The sequence below is a fragment of the Ranitomeya imitator genome, chromosome 3 (assembly GCF_032444005.1).
Source record: "Ranitomeya imitator isolate aRanImi1 chromosome 3, aRanImi1.pri, whole genome shotgun sequence".
In the NCBI taxonomy this organism is placed as follows: Eukaryota; Metazoa; Chordata; class Amphibia; order Anura; family Dendrobatidae; genus Ranitomeya; species Ranitomeya imitator.
Genome location: NC_091284.1, coordinates 547572640 through 547595016, shown reverse-complemented (window position 1 = coordinate 547595016; position 22377 = coordinate 547572640). Strand labels below are relative to the sequence as shown.

Genomic DNA, 22377 nt, shown 5'->3' with positions numbered 1-22377 from the left:
CAAACAATCAAGATTTCTGGCTCTCACAGACCTGTAACTTCTTCTTTAAGAGTCTCCTCTTTCCTCCACTCATTACCTGTAGTAATGGCACCTGTTTAAACTTGTTATCAGTATAAAAAGACACCTGTGCACACCCTCAAACAGTCTGACTCCAAACTCCACTATGGTGAAGACCAAAGAGCTGTCAAAGGACACCAGAAACAAAATTGTAGCCCTGCACCAGGCTGGGAAGACTGAATCTGCAATAGCCAACCAGCTTGGAGTGAAGAAATCAACAGTGGGAGCAATAATTAGAAAATGGAAGACATACAAGACCACTGATAATCTCCCTCGATCTGGGGCTCCATGCAAAATCCCACCCCGTGGGGTCAGAATGATCACAAGAACGGTGAGCAAAAATCCCAGAACCACGCGGGGGGACCTAGTGAATGAACTGCAGTGCAGAGAGCTGGGACCAATGTAACAAGGCCTACCATAAGTAACACACTACGCCACCATGGACTCAGATCCTGCAGTGCCAGACGTGTCCCACTGCTTAAGCCAGTACATGTCCGGGCCCGTCTGAAGTTTGCTAGAGAGCATTTGGATGATCCAGAGGAGTTTTGGGAGAATGTCCTATGGTCTGATGAAACCAAACTGGAACTGTTTGGTAGAAACACAACTTGTCGTGTTTGGAGGAAAAAGAATACTGAGTTGCATCCATCAAACACCATACCTACTGTAAAGCATGGTGGTGGAAACATCATGCTTTGGGGCTGTTTCTCTGCAAAGGGGCCAGGACGAATGATCCGGGTACATGAAAGAATGAATGGGGCCATGTATTGTGAGATTTTGAGTGCAAACCTCCTTCCATCAGCAAGGGCATTGAAGATGAAACGTGGCTGGGTCTTTCAACATGACAATGATCCAAAGCACACCGCCAGGGCAACGAAGGAGTGGCTTCGTAAGAAGCATTTCAAGGTCCTGGAGTGGCCTAGCCAGTCTCCAGATCTCAACCCTATAGAAAACCTTTGGAGGGAGTTGAAAGTCCGTGTTGCCAAGCGAAAAGCCAAAAACATCACTGCTCTAGAGGAGATCTGCATGGAGGAATGGGCCAACATACCAACAACAGTGTGTGGCAACCTTGTGAAGACTTACAGAAAACGTTTGACCTCTGTCATTGCCAACAAAGGATATATTACAAAGTATTGAGATGAAATTTTGTTTCTGACCAAATACTTATTTTCCACCATAATAAGCAAATAAAATGTTAAAAAAACAGACAATGTGATTTTCTGGATTTTTTTTTCTCAGTTTGTCTCCTATAGTTGAGGTCTACCTATGATGTAAATTACAGACGCCTCTCATCTTTTTAAGTGGTGGAACTTGCACTATTGCTGACTGACTAAATACTTTTTTGCCCCACTGTATATATACATATGTATATATATATATACAGTATATATTCATCTTTTATATTTTAAAGGTTACAAAAAAGAAAATTGACCACTTGGGCACTCTGTTTGGTTAGTATCTTTCCCTTTTGAAAGTAACACAGCTTGTAAACACTTTTTATAGCCAGACAAGAGTCTTTCATTTCTTGTCTGAGGGATTTTTATCCATTCTTCCTTGGAAAATTCTTCCAGTTCTGTGAGATTCCTTAGTCATCTTTGCATGCACTGCTATTTTTAAGTTTAGCCACATATTTTTAATGATGTTCAGATCAGAGGACTGTGAGGGCCATTGTAAAACATTCAACTTGTGCCTTTTGAAGTAGTCTATTGTGGGTTTTGACGTGTGTTTATGATCATTACCCATTTGTAGAAACCGTCCTCTTTTCAACTTCAGCTTTTTTACAGATGGAGTTATGTTTGCATAAAGAATTTGTTGACATTTCATTAAATTAATTCTTCCCTCTACCCGTGAAATGTTCTCAGTGCCATTGGCTGCGACACAACCCAAAGCATGATTGATCCACTCCCATGCTTAATGGTTGGTGAGATGTTCTTTTCTTGAAATTCTATGCCCTTTTTTTTCTACTCATACAGTACCTTTGATCATTTTGGCCAGGGAGTTCTGTTTTAACCTCATCAGTCCACAGTACTTGTTTCCAAAATGAATCATGCTTGTTTTAGTTGTTCTTTTGAAAACTTCTGATGCTAAATTTTATAGTGAGGATGCAGAAAAGGTTTTCTTCTGATGACACTTCCATGAAGGCCATATTTGTGCAGGTGTCTCTGAAGAATAGAAAAATGTAACACAACTCCTGAGTCTGCTCAGTCTTTCTGAAGTTCTTTTGCAATTTTGCATGGGTTCTGATTTGCCTCTCTAGCAATCCTACGAGCAGCGCTCAGGGAAATTTTGTTTGGTCTTTCAGACCTTATCTTGACCTCCACTGTTCCCATTAACTGCCAATTCTTAATTACATTTTGAACTGAGGAAATCACATTGTTATCTTCCTATAGCTTTCTCTTGCTTTGTGGGCCTCCACCATAATTTTCAGAGTGCCAAGCAGCTATTTGGAAGAACCCATGTCTGCTGTTTTTTGGCACAAGGTTAGATGAGGCTGGGCTTAAAAACCTGGAAAATTGCATCACCTGGCCTTTCCTAACGATAATAGTGAACAAGCCATAATTCTAACAGGCTAACTAAGGTCTGAAACCTTGGTCAAAGTTATCTGAGCAAACAAATCTGCAAGAGTGCCCAAACTTTTGCATCTGCCCATTTTCCTTTGCATAATTTTTAAAATGTAAAAATTTTCAATATATATTTTTTTTCCTAAAATGCAAAGGAAAGGTGTCATATTTAAATTTGGTCCTTTTAGAGGTAATTTTATCTTCAACTTGCTGAACTGTTTACAATAACAGTAATTTTAAGCAGGGGTGCCCAAACTATCCACAAACGGAGAAAACATGGAACAGTGGTGAACCTTCCCAGGAGTGGCGAGCCGACCAAAATTATGAGTGTTAATTAACACTCATAATTTTGGTCGGCTCGCCACTCCTGGGAAGGTTCACCACTGTTCCATGTTTTCTCCGTTTGTGGATAGTTTGGGCACCCCTGCTTAAAATTACTGTTATTGTAAACAGTTCAGTGTTAACTACGAGTGTTAATTAAAATTACGAGTGGTATTAAGAGTGTAGCGACAACTCATCCATCACAAAAGACCCCACAACAACATTAAAAGAAATGCAGGCCTCAATTGCCTCAGTTAAGGTCAGTTTTCATGACTCCACAATAAGAAAAAGAGTCTGGACAAAAATGACCTGCATGGCAGAGTTCCAAGATGAAAACCACTGCTGAGCAATAAGAACATAAAGGCTTGTCTCAGTTTTGCCAGAAAGCATGTTAATGATCCCTAACTTTTGAGAGAATACTCTGTGGACAGAAAAACTTTTTGGAAGGTATACAGTTGTGCTCAAAAGTTTACATATCCTGGCAGAATTTTTGTTTTCTTGGCCTTTTTTTAGAGAATATGAATGATAGCACCAAAACGTTTTCTCCTCTCATGGTTAGTGGTTGGGTGAAAGCATTTATTGGCAAACTACTACTGCGTTTTATCTTTTTAAAACATAATGAAAACTCAAAACATCCAAATGACCCTGATCAAAAGTTCACATACCCTGGTGATTTTGGCCTGATAACATGCACAGAAGTTGACACAAATGGGTTTGAATGGCTCCTAAAGGTAACATCCTTACCTGTGACCTGTTTGCTTGTAATCAGTGTGTGTGCATAAAAGCTGAGTTAGTTTCTGGGATCCAGACAGACTCTTGCATCTCTCATCCAGCCACTGACATTTCTGGATTGTGAGTCATGGGGAAAGCAAAAGAATTCTCAATCGAGCTACAGGAAAAGGTAGTTGAACTGTATAAAACAGGAAAGGGAAACAAAAGATATCCAAAGAATTGATGATGCCAGTAAGCAGAGTTCAAGCTGTGATTAACAAATGGAAAATCAGGGGCTCTGTAAAAACAAAAGCATGGTCAGGTAGACCAACAAAAATATCATCCACAACTGCCAGGAAAATTGTTCGGGATGCAAAGAAAAACCCACAAATAACATCAGCTAAATTACAGGACTCTCTGAAAACTAGCGGTGTGGCTCTTGCAAGATGAACAATAAGGAGGCACTTGAAGAAAAATGGGCTGCATAGTCGAGTCGCCAGAAGAAAGTCTTTACTGCGCAATTGCCATAAAGTATCTCGCCTACAATATGCAAAACAGCACAAAGACAAAACTCAAAACTTCTGGAACAATGTAATATGGAGTAATGAGACCAAAATTGAACTTTTTGGCCACAACCATAAATGTTACATTTGGAGAGACGTCAACAAGGCCTATGATGAAAAGAACACCATTCCTACTGTAAAGAACGGAGGTGGATCGCTGATGTTTTGGGGATGTGTGAGCTACAAAGGCACAGTAATCTTAGTCAAAGTTGATGGAAAGATGAATGTAGCAGGTTATCACCAAATACTGGACATAAATTTGCACTCATCAGCCCGAAAGCTGCACATGGTACGTACTTGGACATTCCAACATGACAACAATCCAAAACACAAGGCCAAGTTGACCTGTCATTGACTACAGCAGAATGAAGGGGTTCTGGAGTGACCATCTCATTCTCCTGACCTCAATATCATTGAGCCACTCTCGGGAGAGCTCAAGCACGCAGTTCATGCTAGACAGCCCAGGAATTTACAGGAACTGGAGGCTTTTTGCCAAGAAGAGTGGGCAGCTTTACCATCTGAGAATATAAAGAACCTCATCCACAACTACCATAAAAGACATCAAGCTGTCATTGATGTTATAGAGAGCAATACAAGGTATTAAGTAATGGGGTATGTGAACTTTTCATGGTCATGGTTTCAAATGATCATGGTCATTTGGATGTTTTGGGTTGTCATTATGATTTAAAAAGAGAAAACACAGTAGTTTGACAATAAATAGCTTCACCCAACCACTAACCATGAGTGGAGAAAAAGTTTTGGTGTTATCATTCATATTCTCTGAAAAAAGGCCAAGAAAACAAAAATTCTGCCAGGATATGTAAACTTTTGAGCACAACTGTATGTCTCATTACATCTGGCGTAGAAGTAACACAGCATTTCAGAAAAGGAACATCATACCAACAGTAAAATATGGTGGTGATAGTGTGATGGTCTGCAGCTGTTTTCCTGCTTCTGGACCTGGAAGACTTACTGTGGTAAATGGAGCCATGAATTCTGCTTTCTACCAAAAAATCCCGAAGGAGAATGTCTGGCAAGTAGATATGAGCGAATGTCTTCGGCTCCCTCCTTAGAAGCTATAGCACTTACCGAAGAAGGTGCAGCAGGAACCCAGATACCTGGAGCGCTCTGGTAATCAGGTGTCCGGCGCCACAGCTGCATGTGTCGCGGCTGTGCGACAGTCACAACACACAGGCTCTCCATGCATATGACACAACTGCAACATGTGCACTGCGGCGCCCGACTCCTGATTATCAAAGCACTCCAGGTAACTGGATGCTGCTGCAGCTTCTTTGGTAAGCGCTATAGCTTGCCAAATAAAGCTGAAGCTGAAGATATTCGCTCATCTGTACCAGCAATCTGTTCATAACCTCAAGCCTATGCACACTCGGGTTATGTTGCAAAACAATTATCCAAAACACACCAGTAAGCCACCTATGAATGGCTTAAGAAAAACAAAATTAAGACTTTTGAGTGGCCTAGTCAAAGTCCTGATCTTATTCTGATTAAGATGCTGTGGCATGACCTTGAAAAGGCAGTTTATGCTTGGAAATCCTCCAATGTGGCTGAATTACAACAATGCTGCAAAGATTAGTGGGACAAAATGACTCCAGAGCATGGAAAAAGACTCATTGCCAGTTAGCGCAAACAGTTGATTGCAATGGTTGCTGTCAAGAGTGGCCCAACCAGTTTTTAGGTTTATAGGGCAAACACTTTTTCACACAGGTCCCTGTAGGTTTGAATATCTTTTTCCCTAAAAAAAACCTGCATTTTGTGTTTACTTGTATTATCTTTGTCAAATATTTAAATTTGGTGATCTAAAACATTTAAGTGTGAAAGCATGTAAAAGAATAGCAAATCAGGAAGAGTGCATATACTTTTTGACACAACCGTATGTCCTCAATTCAGGTATATATGTTCCCCATCCTAGTTCCATGCTGGTATTTATGACCTCCATCTTGATATACTGTACACTGCTCAAAAAATAAAGGAAACACCAAAATCTCCCATCCTAGATATCACTGAATTAAATATTCCAATTGTAAATCTTTATTCATTACATAGTGGAAAGTCTTGAGAACAATAAAACCTAAAAATTATCAACGTAAATCACAACTAATATCCCACGGAGGTCTGGAGTTGGAATGATGCTCAAAATCAAAGTGGAAAATAAAGTTACAGGCTTCAGTGGAAATGCCTCCCTAGAACACCTGGGCATGCTCCTGATGAGGTGGTGGATGGTCTCCTGAGGGATCTCCTCCCAGACCTGGACTAAAGCATCCGCTAACTCCTGGACAGTCTGTGGTGCAATGTGACTTTGGTGGATGGTGCGAGACATGATGTCTCAGATGTGTTCAATCAGATTCAGGTCTGGGGAATGGGCGGGTCAGTCCATAGCTTCAATGCTTTCATCTTGCAGGAACTGCTGACACACTCCAGCCACATGAGGTCTGGCATTGTCCTGCATTAGGAGAAACCCAGGGCCAACCACACCAGCATATGGTCTCACAAGGGGTCTGAGGATCTCATCTCAGTACCTAATGGCAGTCAGGCTACCTCTGGCGAGCACATGGAGGACTGTGCGGTCCTCCAAGAAATGCCAACCTACACAATTACTGACCCACTGCCAAACCATTCATGCTGAAGGATGTTGCAGGCAGCAGATCGCTCTCCACGGCATCTCCAGACTCTGTCACGTCTGTCACATGTGCTCCGTGTGAACTTGCTTTCATCTGTGAAGAGCACAGGGCACCAGGGGCGAATTTGCCAATCCTGGTGTTCTGTGGCAAATGCCAAGCATCCTGCTCGGTGTTGGGCTGTGAGCACAAGCCCATCTGTGGATGTTGGGCACTCAGACCATCCTCATAGTCAGGTTCTAACCGTTTGTGCTGACACATTCACATTTGTGGCCTGCTGGAGTTCATTTTGCAGGGCTCCGGCAGTGCTCCTCCTATTCTCCCTTGCACAAAGGCTGAGGTAGCGGTCCTCCAGCTGGGTTGTTACCCTCCTATGGCCCCCTCCACATCTCCTGGTGTACTGGCCTGTCTCCTGGTAGCGCCTCCTGACTCTGGACACTACGCTGACAGACACAGCAAACCTTCTTGCCGCAGCTCGCATTGATGTGCCATCCTGGATGAGCTGTACTACCTGAGCCACTTGTGTGAGTTGTAGAGTCCGTCTCATGCTACCACGAGTGTGAAAGTGCAACCAACATTCAAAAGTGACGAAAACATCAGCCAGAAAGCATTGGTACTGATATGTGGTCTGTGGTCCCCACCTGCAGAACCACTCCTTTATTGAGTGTGTCTTGATAATTGTCAGTAATTTCCATCTGTTGTCTATTCAATTTGCACAGCAGCATGTGAAATTGATTGTCAAACAGTGTTGCTTCCTAAGTGGACAGTTTGATTTCACAGAAGTTTGATTTACTTGGAGTTATATTCTGTTGTTTGTTGTGAATTCTGTTTTCGGGCTCCCTCCTGTGGTCATGAATGGTACTTCGGCTGGTTCTGTCCATGGACTTTCTCTGAAGCCTGTGGGTGTTTCTGAGTTTCCTTCTACAGGTGACGAGGCTAATTCGTTAGTGGGCTGCTCTATTTAACTCCACTTGGATCCTTGTCCGATGCCAGCTGTCAATGTTGTAGCATTGGTCTAGTACGCTCCTGGATCTTCCTGGTTACCTGTTTCCTCCAGCAGAAGCTAAGTTTTGCTTTGCTTTTTTCTTGTTTGCTATTTTTTCTATCCAGCATGCTTATGTGAATTGTGCCTTGCTTGCTGGAAGCTCTGGGACGCAGAGGGGCGCCTCCGTTCCGTTAGTCGGTGTGGAAGGTATTTTTCCCTGCACTCTCTGTGTGGCTTTTGTAGGGTTTTTTGCTGACTGCAAAGTGACCTTTCCTATCTTCTGTCTGTTTAGTAAGTCGGGCCTCTCTTTGCTAAATCTATTTCATCTGTGTGTTTGTGATTTCATCTTACTCACAGTCAATATATGTGGGGGGCTGCCTTTTCCTTTGGGGAATTTTCTCTGAGGCAAGATAGGCTTATTTTTCCTATCTCTAGGGCTAGCTAGTTCTGAGGCTGTGACGAGGCGCCTAGGTCATGATAGGAGCGCTCCACGGCTATTTCTAGTGTGCGTGATAGGATTAAGGATTGCGGTCAGCAGAGGTTTCACTTCCCAGAGCTTGTCCTGTATTAATGTGCTATCAGGTCTTTTCTGGTGCTCTAACTACCTGGTCCACTATTTGTCCTAACCACCAGATCATAACAGTACAGCTGGCCAAAAGTATTGATGCATCTCAATAGAGGGATAAGTGAAGCTCTGAGACCATTTTTTTTTCTTTGCAGCGTGTTCTGTCTCAATTATCCCCTTTACCTCTGGGTGGTTCAGAACACAGGTGTGGACATGGGCATTCAAGGTCTGTCCTCTTGGATGGATAATCTCACTACAAGGGTACAAAACATGCAAGATTTTGTGGTTCAGAATCCGATGTCAGAGCCTAAGATTCCAATTCCTGATTTATTTTTTGGTGATAGATCTAAGTTTTTGAATTTCAAAAATAATTGTAAATTGTTTCTAGCTTTGAAACCTCGCTCCTCAGGTGATCCTGCTCAACAAGTAAGGATCATTATTTCTTTGTTACGTAGTGACCCTCAAGACTGGGCATTTTCCCTTGCGCCAGGAGATCCGGCATTGCGTGATGGGGATGCGTTTTTCCTGGCGCTCGGATTGCTTTATGACGAACCTAATTCAGTGGATCAGGCAGAGAAAATCTTGCTGGCTCTGTGTCAGGGTCAGGATGAAGCAGAGATATATTGTCAGAAGTTTAGAAAGTGGTCTGTGCTCACTCAGTGGAATGAATGTGCCCTGGCAGCAATCTTCAGAAAGGGTCTCTCTGAAGCCCTTAAAGATGTCATGGTGGGATTTCCTATGCCTGCTGGTCTGAATGAGTCTATGTCTTTGGCTATTCAGATCGATCGGCGCTTGCGTGAGCGTAAAACTGTGCACCATTTGGCGGTACTATCTGAGCATGGGCCTGAGCCTAGGCAGTGTGATAGGACTTTGACCAGAGCTGAACGGCAGGAACACAGACGTCGGAATGGGCTGTGTTTTTACTGTGGTGATTCCACTCATGCTATCTCCGATTGTCCTAAGCGCAATAAGCGGTTCGCTAGGTCTGCCACAATTGGTACGGTACAGTCAAAATTTCTATTGTCCGTTACTCTGATTTGTTCTTTGTCTTCCTACTCTGTTATGGCATTTGTGGATTCAGGCGCTGCCCTGAATTTGATGGACTTGGAGTATGCTAGGCGTTGTGGTTTTTTCTTGGAGCCCTTGCAGCATCCTATTCCATTGAGAGGAATTGATGCTACGCCTTTGGCCAAGAATAAGCCTCAGTACTGGACCCAATTGACCATGTGCATGGCTCCTGCACATCAGGAGGATATTCGTTTTTTGGTGTTACATAATCTGCATGATGTGGTCGTTTTAGGGTTACCATGGCTACAGGTCCATAATCCAGTATTGGACTGGAAATCTATGTCTGTGTCCAGCTGGGGTTGCCAGGGGGTACATGGTGATGTTCCATTTTTGTCAATTTCGTCTTCTACTCCTTCTGAGGTTCCGGAGTTTTTGTCGGATTATCAGGATGTATTTGATGAGCCCAAAGCCAGTGCCCTACCTCCTCATAGGGATTGCGATTGTGCAATTAGTTTGATTCCTGGTAGTAAGTTTCCTAAGGGCCGATTATTCAATTTATCTGTGCCAGAGCACGCCGCTATACGGATTTATATAAAGGAATCCTTGGAGAAAGGCCATATTCGCCCATCGTCATCACCGTTGGGAGCAGGTTTCTTTTTTGTGGCCAAGAAGGATGGTTCTTTGAGACCTTGTATTGATTACCGCCTTCTTAATAAAATTACTGTCAAATTTCAGTATCCTTTGCCGTTGCTGTCTGACTTGTTTGCTCGTATTAAAGGGGCTAGTTGGTTTACCAAGATAGACCTTCGAGGGGCGTATAATCTTGTGCGTATGAAACGGGGCGATGAATGGAAAACAGCATTTAATATGCCCGAGGGCCATTTTGAGTACCTGGTGATGCCATTCGGGCTTTCCAATGCTCCATCAGTATTTCAGTCCTTTATGCATGACATCTTCCGAGAGTACCTGGATAAATTCCTGATTGTGTATTTGGATGATATTTTGGTCTTTTCGGATGATTGGGAGTCTCATGTGAAGCAGGTCAGAATGGTGTTCCAGGTCCTTCGTGCTAATTCCTTGTTTGTGAAGAGGTCAAAGTGTCTTTTTGGAGTTCAGAAGGTTTCATTTTTGGTGTTCATTTTTTCCCCTTCTACTGTTGAGATGGACCCTGTTAAAGTCAAGGCCATTCATGATTGGACTCAGCCGACATCTGTGAAGAGCCTGCAAAAGTTCCTGAGCTTTGCTAATTTTTATCGTCGCTTCATCGCTAATTTTTCTAGTGTTGCTAAACCATTGACTGATTTGACCAAGAAGGGTGCTGATGTGGTCAATTGGTCTTCTGCGGCCGTGGATGCTTTTCAGGAATTGAAGCGTCGTTTTTCTTCTGCCCCTGTGTTGTGCCAGCCAGATGTTTCGCTCCCGTTTCAGGTTGAGGTTGATGCCTCTGAGATTGGAGCAGGGGCTGTTTTGTCGCAAAGAAGTTCTGATGGCTCGGGAATGAAGCCATGTGCTTTCTTTTCTAGAAAGTTTTCGCCTGCTGAGCGCAATTATGATGTTGGTAATCGTGAATTGTTGGCCATGAAGTGGGCATTCGAGGAGTGGCGTCATTGGCTGGAAGGAGCCAAGCATCGCGTGGTGGTCTTGACAGATCACAAAAATTTGACTTATCTTGAGTCTGCCAAACAATTGAATCCGAGACAGGCTCGATGGGCGTTATTTTTCTCCCGTTTTGATTTTGTGGTTTTGTACCTTCCGGGCTCTAAGAATGTGAATGCTGATGCCCTGTCAAGAAGTTTTGTGCCTGACTCTCCGGGTGTTTCTGAGCCGGCAGGTATTCTCAAAGAGGGGATAATTTTGTCTGCCATCTCCCCTGATTTGCGGCGGGTGATGCAAAAATTTCAGGCTGATAGACCTGACCGTTGCCCAGCAGAGAAACTGTTTGTCCCTGATAAATGGACTAGCAGAGTTATCTCTGAGCTTCATTGTTCGGTGTTGGCTGGGCATCCTGGAATCTTTGGTACCAGAGATTTGGTGGCTAGATCCTTTTGGTGGCCTTCTTTGTCACGGGATGTGCGTTCTTTTGTGCAGTCCTGTGGGACTTGTGCTCGGGCTAAGCCCTGCTGTTCTCGTGCTAGTGGGTTGCTTTTGCCCTTGCCGGTCCCGAAGAGGCCCTGGACGCATATTTCTATGGATTTTATTTTGGATCTCCCCGTCTCTCAAAAGATGTCGGTCATTTGGGTGGTTTGTGATCGCTTTTCTAAAATGGTCCATTTGGTACCCTTGTCTAAATTGCCTTCCTCCTCTGATTTGGTGCCATTGTTTTTCCAGCATGTGGTTCGTTTACATGGCATTCCGGAGAACATCGTTTCGGACAGAGGTTCTCAGTTTGTTTCGAGGTTTTGGCGATCCTTTTGTGCTAGGATGGGCATTGATCTGTCTTTTTCCTCGGCTTTCCATCCTCAGACAAATGGCCAAACTGAACGAACTAATCAGATGTTGGAAACATATCTGAGATGCTTTGTTTCTGCTGATCAGGATGATTGGGTGTCCTTTTTGCCGTTGGCTGAGTTTGCCCTTAATAATCGGGCCAGCTCGGCTACTTTGGTTTCGCCGTTTTTCTGCAATTCTGGTTTCCATCCTCGTTTCTCTTCAGGGCAGGTTGAGTCTTCTGACTGTCCTGGTGTAGATACTGTGGTTAATAGGTTGCAGCAGATTTGGACTCATGTGGTGGACAATTTGACATTGTCCCAGGAGAAGGCTCAACGTTTCTCTAACCGCCGGCGCTGTGTGGGTCCCCGACTTCGTGTTGGGGATTTAGTTTGGTTGTCGTCTCGTTATGTTCCTATGAAGGTTTCCTCTCCTAAGTTTAAGCCTCGTTTCATTGGTCCGTATAAAATTTCTGAGTTTATCAATCCTGTGTCATTTCGTTTGGCCCTTCCAGTTTCTTTTGCCATCCATAATGTGTTCCATAGGTCGTTGTTGCGGAGATATGTGGCGCCTGTGGTTCCATCCGTTGACCCTACTGCTCCGGTGTTGGTTGAGGGGGAGTTGGAGTATGTGGTGGAGAAGATTTTGGATTCTCGTATTTCGAGACGGAAACTCCAGTACTTGGTCAAGTGGAAGGGTTATGCTCAGGAGGATAATTCCTGGGTTTTTGCCTCTGATGTTCATGCGGCCGATCTGGTTCGTGCCTTTCATTTGGCTCATCCTGGTCGGCCTGGGGGCTCTCGTGAGGGTTCGGTGACCCCTCCTCAAGGGGGGGGGTACTGTTGTGAATTCTGTTTTCGGGCTCCCTCCTGTGGTCATGAATGGTACTTCGGCTGGTTCTGTCCATGGACTTTCTCTGATGCCTCTGGGTGTTTCTGAGTTTCCTTCTACAGGTGACGAGGCTAATTCGTTAGTGTGCTGCTCTATTTAACTCCACTTGGATCCTTGTCCGATGCCAGCTGTCAATGTTGTATATTGGTCTAGTTCGCTCCTGGATCTTCCTGGTTACCTGTTTCCTCCAGCAGAAGCTAAGTTTTGCTTTGCTTTTTTCTTGTTTGCTATTTTTTCTGTCCAGCATGCTTATGTGAATTGTGCCTTGCTTGCTGGAAGCTCTGGGAGGCAGAGGGGCGCCTCCGCTCCGTTAGTCGGTGTGGAAGGTATTTTTCCCTGCACTCTCTGTGTGGCTTTTGTAGGGTTTTTTGCTGACTGCAAAGTGACCTTTCCTATCTTCTGTCTGTTTAGTAAGTCGGGCCTCTCTTTGCTAAATCTATTTCATCTCTGTGTTTGTGATTTCATCTTACTCACAGTCAATATATGTGGGGGGCTGCCTTTTCCTTTGGGGAATTTTCTCTGAGGCAAGATAGGCTTATTTTTCCTATCTCTAGGGCTAGCTAGTTCTGAGGCTGTGACGAGGCGCCTAGGTCATGATAGGAGCGCTCCACGGCTATTTCTAGTGTGCGTGATAGGATTAGGGATTGCGGTCAGCAGAGGTTCCACTTCCCAGAGCTTGTCCTGTATTAATGTGCTATCAGGTCTTTTCTGGTGCTCTAACTACCTGGTCCACTATTTGTCCTAACCACCAGATCATAACAGTTGTTTAAGTGTTACCTTTATTTTTTTGAGCAGTATACATCTTCCCCATCCTGTTATATTTAAATATTTTCCCCATCCTCGTGTATATGTTCCCCATCCTGGTACATATGTTCCCCATCCTGGTGTACATGGTCCTTCTTCTGGGCCCATCCTGGTATATATGTTCCCCATCCTGGTATATATGTCCCTTTTCCTAAGATCCATCGTGGTATATATGTCCCTTATCCTGGGCCTCATCATGGTATATACTGTATATATCCTCTAATTCTGGTATGTATGTCCCAAATCTTCTTCCCAATCCTGGTATATATTCCCTTCATCCTAGGCCCATCCTTGTATACATATATATCCCACATCCTGGTAAATGTCCCCCATACTGCCTCTATTATTTAATGCATTTAAAAAAAATAAAAGATTATACTCACCTTCAATCTGCTCCCCTGCAGTGCGGAGTCCTTTTCTAAAGCCAGCAGCTGACTTCTCCATGCAAGCAACGGGAGTACATGACGTCACTGCCAAGCACTCCCAGTTATGTGCGCACTGACATCAGCTACTGGCCTCTGATTAAGTCAACACAGACTCGGCAGTAAAAAGAGACTACCATTCTCACTATAGCTGGAAATCCTGGAAACGGAACCAGCATCTATCACTCATTTATGGCATATACCGTATTTTTCGGACTATAAGGCGCACTGGACCTTAAGACACACCTAGGTTTTAGAGGAGGAAATTAGAAAAAAAATTGAAGCAAAAAATGTGGTCAATTCTGTTCTTAACTGCATCCCTATCCTGGTATATATGGTCCCCTCATCTCCATCCTGGTATGCATGGCCCCCTCATCCCTATTCTGGTATACATGACCACAGGGTCGGACTGGCCCACCAAAGACCTGGAGAATTCTCCGGTGGGCCCAGGCACTGACACCTGCTGGCATACAGGACAAGCAGTTGCCTAGGGCCCCCGCTGCTCTTCGGGCCCCCAGCCAATGGCATGTCGCTAACAGCGGCATACCATGCAGCTGCTATTGGGGCCCCCGGTGCCAGTGGAGCAGCAGCTGGTGACAGGAGGTAGAAGGCGGCTGCGCAGCTAAAGCCTGTCCCCGCTGCTAAAGAGACATGAATATTCACCCTTTCTCAAGCCCCCATGTGCAGGGGAGGGGTGAAAATTCATTTAGCTTTAATAGCAGGCAGTGTTAGCCACAACAGCCTGCTAACACTGCTCGCTATCAGCGCCGGCAGACCAGGGCCCCCGTTCCTCCTAGGACCTCCCAGCCCCCATGGCCGCTATGAAGCAGTAAGTCAGGGTGGCCCGGTGCCAGTACCATCCCCCAATGCATGCCGCATTCAACTGTATCGGCATCATAGATGCCAATACAGTTGAAAGCAATAATGGAGGAGAGAGCATCAGATGACACTCCCTCTCCCATCATTCCACTCTGCCGCTGACATAGTCAGTGCGCGATTACGTCACTTCATCGCGCACCCGCTGTGTGTGCCGGGCAGAAACAGTGCAGCTCCTGACACGGGCAGAATCAGAATCAGCGAGGTGGAAAGGTGAGTATTGTATTTGTTTATATAAATATATAGATATATCAATCAGTGAGTCGTGGTTGCATTATACCCTATGAGGGGGGCAACATTATACCCTATGAGATAGGCTGCATTATACCCTTTGAAGGGGGCAGCATTATACCCTATGAGAAGGCAGCAGTATACCCTATGATGGGGCAGCATTAAACCCTATGAGAGGAGCAGCATTTTACCCTATGAGGGGGAAGCATTTTACCCTATGAGGGGGTAGCATTACACTCTATGAGGGGGTTGCATTATACCCTATGAGGGGGCAGCATTATACCCTATGAGGGTGGCAGCATTATACCCTTTGAGGAGAGTGCATTATACCCTATGAGGGGAAGCATTTTACCCAATGAAGGGGCAGCATTATACCCTAAGAGGGGGGCAGCATTTTACCCTATGAGGGGGTAGCATTATACTCTATAAAGGGGGTGTATTATATCCTATGAGGGGGCAGCATTATACCCTATGAGGGGGGCAGCATTATACCCTATGAGGGGAGTACATTATACCCTATGAGGGAGCAGCATTATACCCTATGAGGGGCAGCATTTTACCCTATGAAGGGGCAGCATCAGGGATTTAACTACAGCAGGTGCAGTGGTTGCAATCACACCCGGACCCTGGAGCCTAGGGGGCCCTAAAAGTCCCTTTGGCCTAGAGAAAAAGACTATTGCTATTAAAGATTTAAAATATTTGGGGGCCCCATTGCAGCTTTCACATTGGGCCTATGAGTTTCAAGTTACGCCACTGGGCAGCATTATTCCCTATGAGGGGGCAGCATTATACTCTATGAGGGGGCTGCATTATATTCTGTGGGGGTTACATTATATTCTGTGGGAGCTACATTATACTATATGGGGGCTGCATTATACTATATTAGGGGGCTGCATTATACTCTTAGGGGGATACATTATATTCTGTGGTGGACTGCATTATACTATACGAAGGGGACTGTATTATATTATGTGGGGGTTACATTATATTCTGTGGGAGCTACACTGTATTCTGGGGGCTACGCTATACTATATGAGGGAGGCTGCACTATACTATATTAGGGGTGAGAGGACGTGGGAGCTGGGACCTTTTGCATGCTGCACATTATTGGTACTTCACCTTTTTATTCTATTCTGTTATATTCACTTTAACATGACTTTGACATAACTTCAATCACATGTTCATCATTTTTTGGTCATAACACAGAGTTGTCTTTATCCTTGTGAGATCTTTTCAATTCAGTATATGTGTTTACAGTTGCACTATGCACTTTATGATTTATTTATGCATGAATTGATATAAACTAGTGTCACTTTATATATAGACTTTTCTTTTGAGAGTCATTTTAGCTCCATTTTTTTACTATAAGGAAGTACTCTATGGGCATATCATTTATAATTGTTTTTGTGATTGCATGCTCCTGCCCCTTCTCTATTATTTCTGTTGTTTGAATATTCTATTCTTTTATGTACAATTACAATAAAGATGTATTTTAAACTTTACATTTTTTGCATTTTACCGTTTTTTTTTTTCATTTAAATTGGTTTTGAGGATGTGCATATAAATTATATTAGGGGGCTGCATTATACTCTTAGAGGGTTAGATTATATTCTGTGGGGGACTGCATTATACTCTATGCAGGAGCTATATTATATTTTATGGAGGGGCTGCATTATACACTATGAGGGGACCGCATTATAACTTATAAGGGGGTTGCATTATATTCTGAGGGGGCTACATTATATTCTGTGGGGGCTGCATTATACAATATCAGGCTGGCTGCATTATACCCTATAAAGGGGCTGCATTATATTCTTAGGGTGCTACTTTATATTCTATGAGGGGGCTACATTATATTCTATGAGGGGCTACATTATATTCTATGAGGGGGCTACTTTATATTATATGAGGGGGCAACCCCGACTTCTGCTACATAATTACATATTACCTTATATTATACCCGGATATAAGCACATTTTACCACACAATTGGTGGTCTTGTATTTATTTCTATGTAGCTGCATAGTGGGCCCCAAGAATGATTTTCTCTGGTGGGTCCAAGGTGCTCCAGTCTGACGCTGCATGACCCCCTCATCCCTATACTGGTAAGCATGGCCTTCTCATCCCTATCCTGGTGTACATGGCCCCCTCATCCCTATTCTGGTAGGCATTTCCTCCTTATCCCTAGCCTGGTAGGCTTGGTCCCCCTCATCCCTATCCTGGTATGCAGGGCCCCATCCTTATCCTGGTATGATTGGCCTCCATTCCCATACTGCTATGCATGACCCCCTCATCCCTATACTGGTATACAGGGCCCCGATCTCTGTCCTGGTATGCATGGTCCCATCTTTATCCTGGAATGATTGGCCCCCATCCTCATCCTGGTATGCATGGCCCCATCCTTATACTGGCATGATTGGCCTCCATTCCCATTCTGGTATGCATGACCCCCTCATCCCTATCCTAGTATGCAGTGCCCCAATCTCCATCCTGGTATGCATGGCCCCATCCTTATCCTGGAATGATTGGCCCCATCCTCATCCTGGTATGCATAGACCCCATCAGAAACAATAAAGCAAAACATAAACCATTATACTTACCTTCCCTGCACTCCCTCGCAGTGTCTTGTTCTGATGCCAGCAGCTGCTTTATGCTTTTAAGCAGCGCATGGCAGGGACATCATGTGCTGCTTACAAGCTGAGGACAGCTTCTGGAATACTCACTGGTCTCGAACTGGGATTATGTTCTTGGAGAGCAGTGAATATCAATTGCTCTTTAGTAGCGAGCACAGTGTTAGCTGTAGCCTCCAGCTTCCTGCAGCTTCCTGGCTTTCACTCATGCTGCTACTAAAGGGAATGAATATTCACTGCATTCTATGCCTATGAGAGTGGAGAGGAGTGAATATTCATTCCCTTATGTAGCTGGGACATGCATACACCGGACAGTTGCAGGAAGCCGGTTCCTGAGGCTAACAGCGTGTGCGCTATTAAAGAGCATTGAATATTCACTTCCCTCCACACCCATGGGCATGGAATGAAGTGAATATTCATTTCTCTTTAGCAGTGGGCACAGGAGTTAGCTGCAGCCGCTGGTTCCTGCCCCCCGTGACCCGCTGCTCCGCCGCTGCCGCTCCACCACCTCCCCACCACAGTCAGAGCAGGTACATCCGGACTACAAGACGCAACTCTCATTTTCCTCCACATTTTTGGAGAAAAATAGTGTGTCTTATAGTCCGAAAAATACCATAGGGACTTTATATATGCCCTAAATGTACTAGACGGCAATGATAATTTAATGCTTGTATCAAGAAAATTTGTGCATCCCTCTTTATAGGGTTAAGTTTTAATATTTTCTTTTTATTCTATCCTAATTCTTGATGTGTAATGAATACTTGATATGACTTTGATACAGAGTCAGGAGAAGGAACAGGCAGGGTAGACACCTGTTTAGGGCACTACCTCCTGCTTACACAAGGGGGTGCACTTTTTATAAAAAAAACCTGACATTACTGCATGCCTGTGGCCGCTGGCACCCTCCTCCATTATTCAACATACTCTGACAGTGAATCACTGACACCACTCACCGTGTTCACCACTTGCACTCCAGCAATCGCTCCCTCCCTAAAATCAGATGTACTGTCGTCTATCATACATGAATACACTCTCTTATTTTTAAGCACACCATGTGGGGATGCGTTGTAGAAGCACAGAGAAGAGAGAAGTCTGGAGAAACGAGTTGCGGTTGTGAAAGGTCATCATTTTTGCATATTGACAAGATGGAGACAAAAAAAGAGAATTACTCCAATCAAAACTGTCATCTGTAAGGTACCGGGATGTAAATGTTTATTTGTGATACTGACTATGTCTCATCAGTACTGTGGTTTCTGTATGGTCCACAGCCTGATAAGACTGTGGAGACCTGTGTGTCGTAACCAGTGCCTTCCCCCCTCCCTCCAATCCCGTAATGAAATCACTGACAGTCCTAGGTGGGTTGAACAGGTCGGTCACAGTTTATTAATTACATAAGCAGAGAAAAGACAATTACATTTCATAACAGGCGGCTCGCGCTAAGTTCCTGTCCATGATTGAGTTGGCCCAACGAGCGGTTACGAACCTTTGCTCTCATCTGCTTCTTCCTCTGTGACTTAGTAACGTTAGCAATGGTTAGTTACCATATTTTCCAGCGTATAAGGTTACTTTTTAACCCCTGAAAATCTTCTGAAAAGTCGGGGGTCGTCTTATACTCTGGGTACGGCATGTGCAGAGCTCTGAGGTCGCCGCATATGGTGCAGGGAGCAGTCCCCAATGGTTCCCAGGGTCTGGAGGAGACTCTCTTTCAGGCCCTGAGATCCATATTCATGTAAAAAAAAGAATAAAAATATAAAATAGGGATATACTTACCTTCTGACCGCACCCAGAGTTCTCCCGACTCTCAATGGTGCAGGCGGTGGCTTCCGTTCCCTGGGATGTATTGCGCGAAGGACCTGAGATGATGTCGCGGTCCTATGTAATGAATAAAGATTTGCAACTGAAATATTTCATTCAGTGATATCTAGGATGTGGTATTTTAGTGTTCCCTTTATTTTTTTGAGCAGTGTATTTAACTCCTTAGTGACGGAGCCAATTTGCAGTTTAAAGGGAACCTTTCACCCCTAAAATGGAAGATGAGCTAAGCCCATCGGCATCAGGGGATTATCTACAGCATTACAGAATGCTGTAGATAAGCCCCCGATGTAACCTGAGAGATGACAAAAGAGTTTAGATTATACTCACCCAGGGGCGGTCCCGCTGCGATTCTGGTCCGATGGGTGTCGTGGTCCGATCCGGGGCCTCCCATCTTCTTACGATGACGTCCTTTTCTTGTCTTCATGCTGCGGCTCCGGCTCAGGCGTAATTTGTCTGCCCTGTCAAGGGCAGAGCAAAGTACTGCAGTGCGCAGGCGCTGGGAAAGGTTAGAGAGGCCCGGCGCCTGCGCACTGCAGTACTTTGCTCTGCCCTCAACAGGGCAGACAAAGTATGCCTGTGATGGAGCCACAACGTGAAGACAAGAAGAGGACATCATCCTATGAAGATGGGAGGCCTCGGACCGGACCGTGACGCCCATCAAACCGAACCGCCCTCCCAGGTGAGTATAATCTAACCTCTTTTTCTTATCTTTCAGGATACATCGGGGGCTTATCTACAGCATTCCAGAATGCTGTAGATAAGCCCCTGATGCTGGTGGGCTTAGCTCATCTTCCATTTTGGGGGTGACAGGTTCCCTTTAATGACCAGGCCAATTTTTACAATCCTGATCACTGTCACTTTATGAGATTATAACTCTTGAACGCTTTAACGGATCCCACTGAGATTATTTTTTGTGACATATTGTACTTCATGTTAGTGGTAAAATTTCTTCGATATTACTTGCTAGCTTGCTAGTTATGAAAAAAATGGAAATATGGCAAAAATTTTGCAATTTTCAAGCTTTGAATTTTTATGCCCTTATATGAGAGAGATATATGTCACACAAAATAGTTAATAAATAACATTTCCCACATGTCTACTTTACTTTAGCACAATTTTGGAAACAAAATTTTTTTTTTTTAGGAAGTTATAAAGGTTAAATTTGACTAGCGATTTCTCATTTTTACAACAAAATTCACAAAACCATTTTTTTAGGGACCATCTCACATTTAAAGTCGCTTTGAGGGGTGTAAATGACAGAAAATACCCAAAAGTGACACCATTCTAAAAACTGCACCCCTCAAGGTGCTCAAAACCTCATTCAAGAAGTTTATTAACCCTTTACGTGCTTCACAGGAACTGAAGCAATGTGGAAGGAAAAAAAGTGCCGTTTGGCTTTTTCAGTGCAGAATTGGCTGGAATTGAGATCGGAAGCCATGTCGCGTTTGGAGAGCCCCTGATGTGACACCATTTTGGAAACTAGACCCCTTGAGGAACTTATCTAGATGTGTGATGAGCACATTGATTCCTCAAGTGCTTCATAGATGTTTATAACGTAGAGCCATAAAAATAAAAAAATTGATTTTTTCCACAAAAATGATATTTTCTCCCACAATTTTTTATTTTCACAAGGGTAACAGGAGAAATTAGACCCCAAAGTTGTTGTGCAATTTGTCCTGAGTATGCCAATACAACATATGTGTGGGTAAACCACTGTTTGGGCGCACGGCATAGCTCAGAAGGGAAGGAGTGCAGTTTGACTTTTTCAATGCAGAAAGGCAGGAATTGAGATCGGACGCCATGTCGCTTTTGGAGATTCCCTGATGTGCCTAAAAAGTGGAAACCCCCCACAAGTGACACCATTTTGGAAACTAGGCCCCCCAAGGAGCTTATGCAGATGTGTGGTGAGCACTATGAATCCCCAAGTGCTTCACAGAAGTTTATAACGTAGAGCCATAAAAATAAAAAAAATGATTTTTTTCCACAAAAATGATCTTTTCACCCCCAAATTTTTACTTTCACAATGATAACAGGAGAAATTGGACCACCAAAGTTGTTGAGCAATTTGTCCTGAGTACTCTGATACCCCATATGTGGGGGGGGGGGGTACTGTTTGGGTGCATGGCAGAGCTCGGAAGGGAAAGAGCTCCGTTTTGGAATGCAGACTTTGATAGAATCGTCTGCGGGCGTCATACTGCATTTGTACAGCCCCTGATAGACATGGGGGCCCTGATAGACAGTCTGGATAAACATGGGAGGCCAGGCTGGAGACACATGGGAGACAGGATCGATACACATGGTTGGCCAGGATGGATTTATGGGGGGGTTGGGGCTGGACTGTCACGCCTCCCGCACCTGGTCTTTTACATACTCACCTGTCCCGACACGCTGCTGCTGCCGCTTCTTCTGGGTCTTCTTCTGGCTTCCGGCATGTGTGTTCGGCTCTGCGCATCCCCGGAGTGTCCTCGCGCCACCTGCTTCCTCGCTGGATTCTGGTTCTTGGCGGCTGCGCGTGCGCACTTCTTCTCCCTGCTCTGACCATGCACGCATACTCCCACTGGCTGGTCGTCGTTCGTGATCCTGGAGGTTACCTGACCCGGAAGTTCTTCGCCATTCGCCCTATATCAGGTAGCCTCTCCCTCTGCTCCATGCCTGATTGTCATTTGCCTTCATTTGTCCCAGGTCTCCTCTTTGCTCTGTATTACCTGTACACTGACACTATATACATAGGTCCTGTGTACAATGTTGCCGGTGATCACTGTTTTATCATGCCCCTTGGAAGAAGCAACTGCGAAACGATGCTCATCGGGCGGTGGGGGGAGCTTCATCAGCTATTCACTTTTTGTGCACAGATCCTCTGCGCTTTCATTCATTCCGG

General features: G+C 44.5%; 1 protein-coding gene across 2 annotated transcripts in view; it reads left to right on the top strand.

Moving 5' to 3' along the window:
* Window positions 1–22377, top strand: part of LOC138672203 (cytokine receptor-like factor 2) — a 148098-nt gene that overhangs the window by 105617 nt on the left and 20104 nt on the right. Inside the window, exon 6 of one of the 2 annotated variants that reach the window (XM_069760203.1) lies at window positions 18731–18878. The exons of the other annotated variant lie outside the window; for it this stretch is intronic. Coding sequence (XP_069616304.1) covers window positions 18731–18877 — 147 coding nt within the window. The 3' untranslated portion in view covers window position 18878. The remainder of the gene's footprint in view (window positions 1–18730; window positions 18879–22377) is intronic. 2 annotated transcript variants of the gene reach the window in all.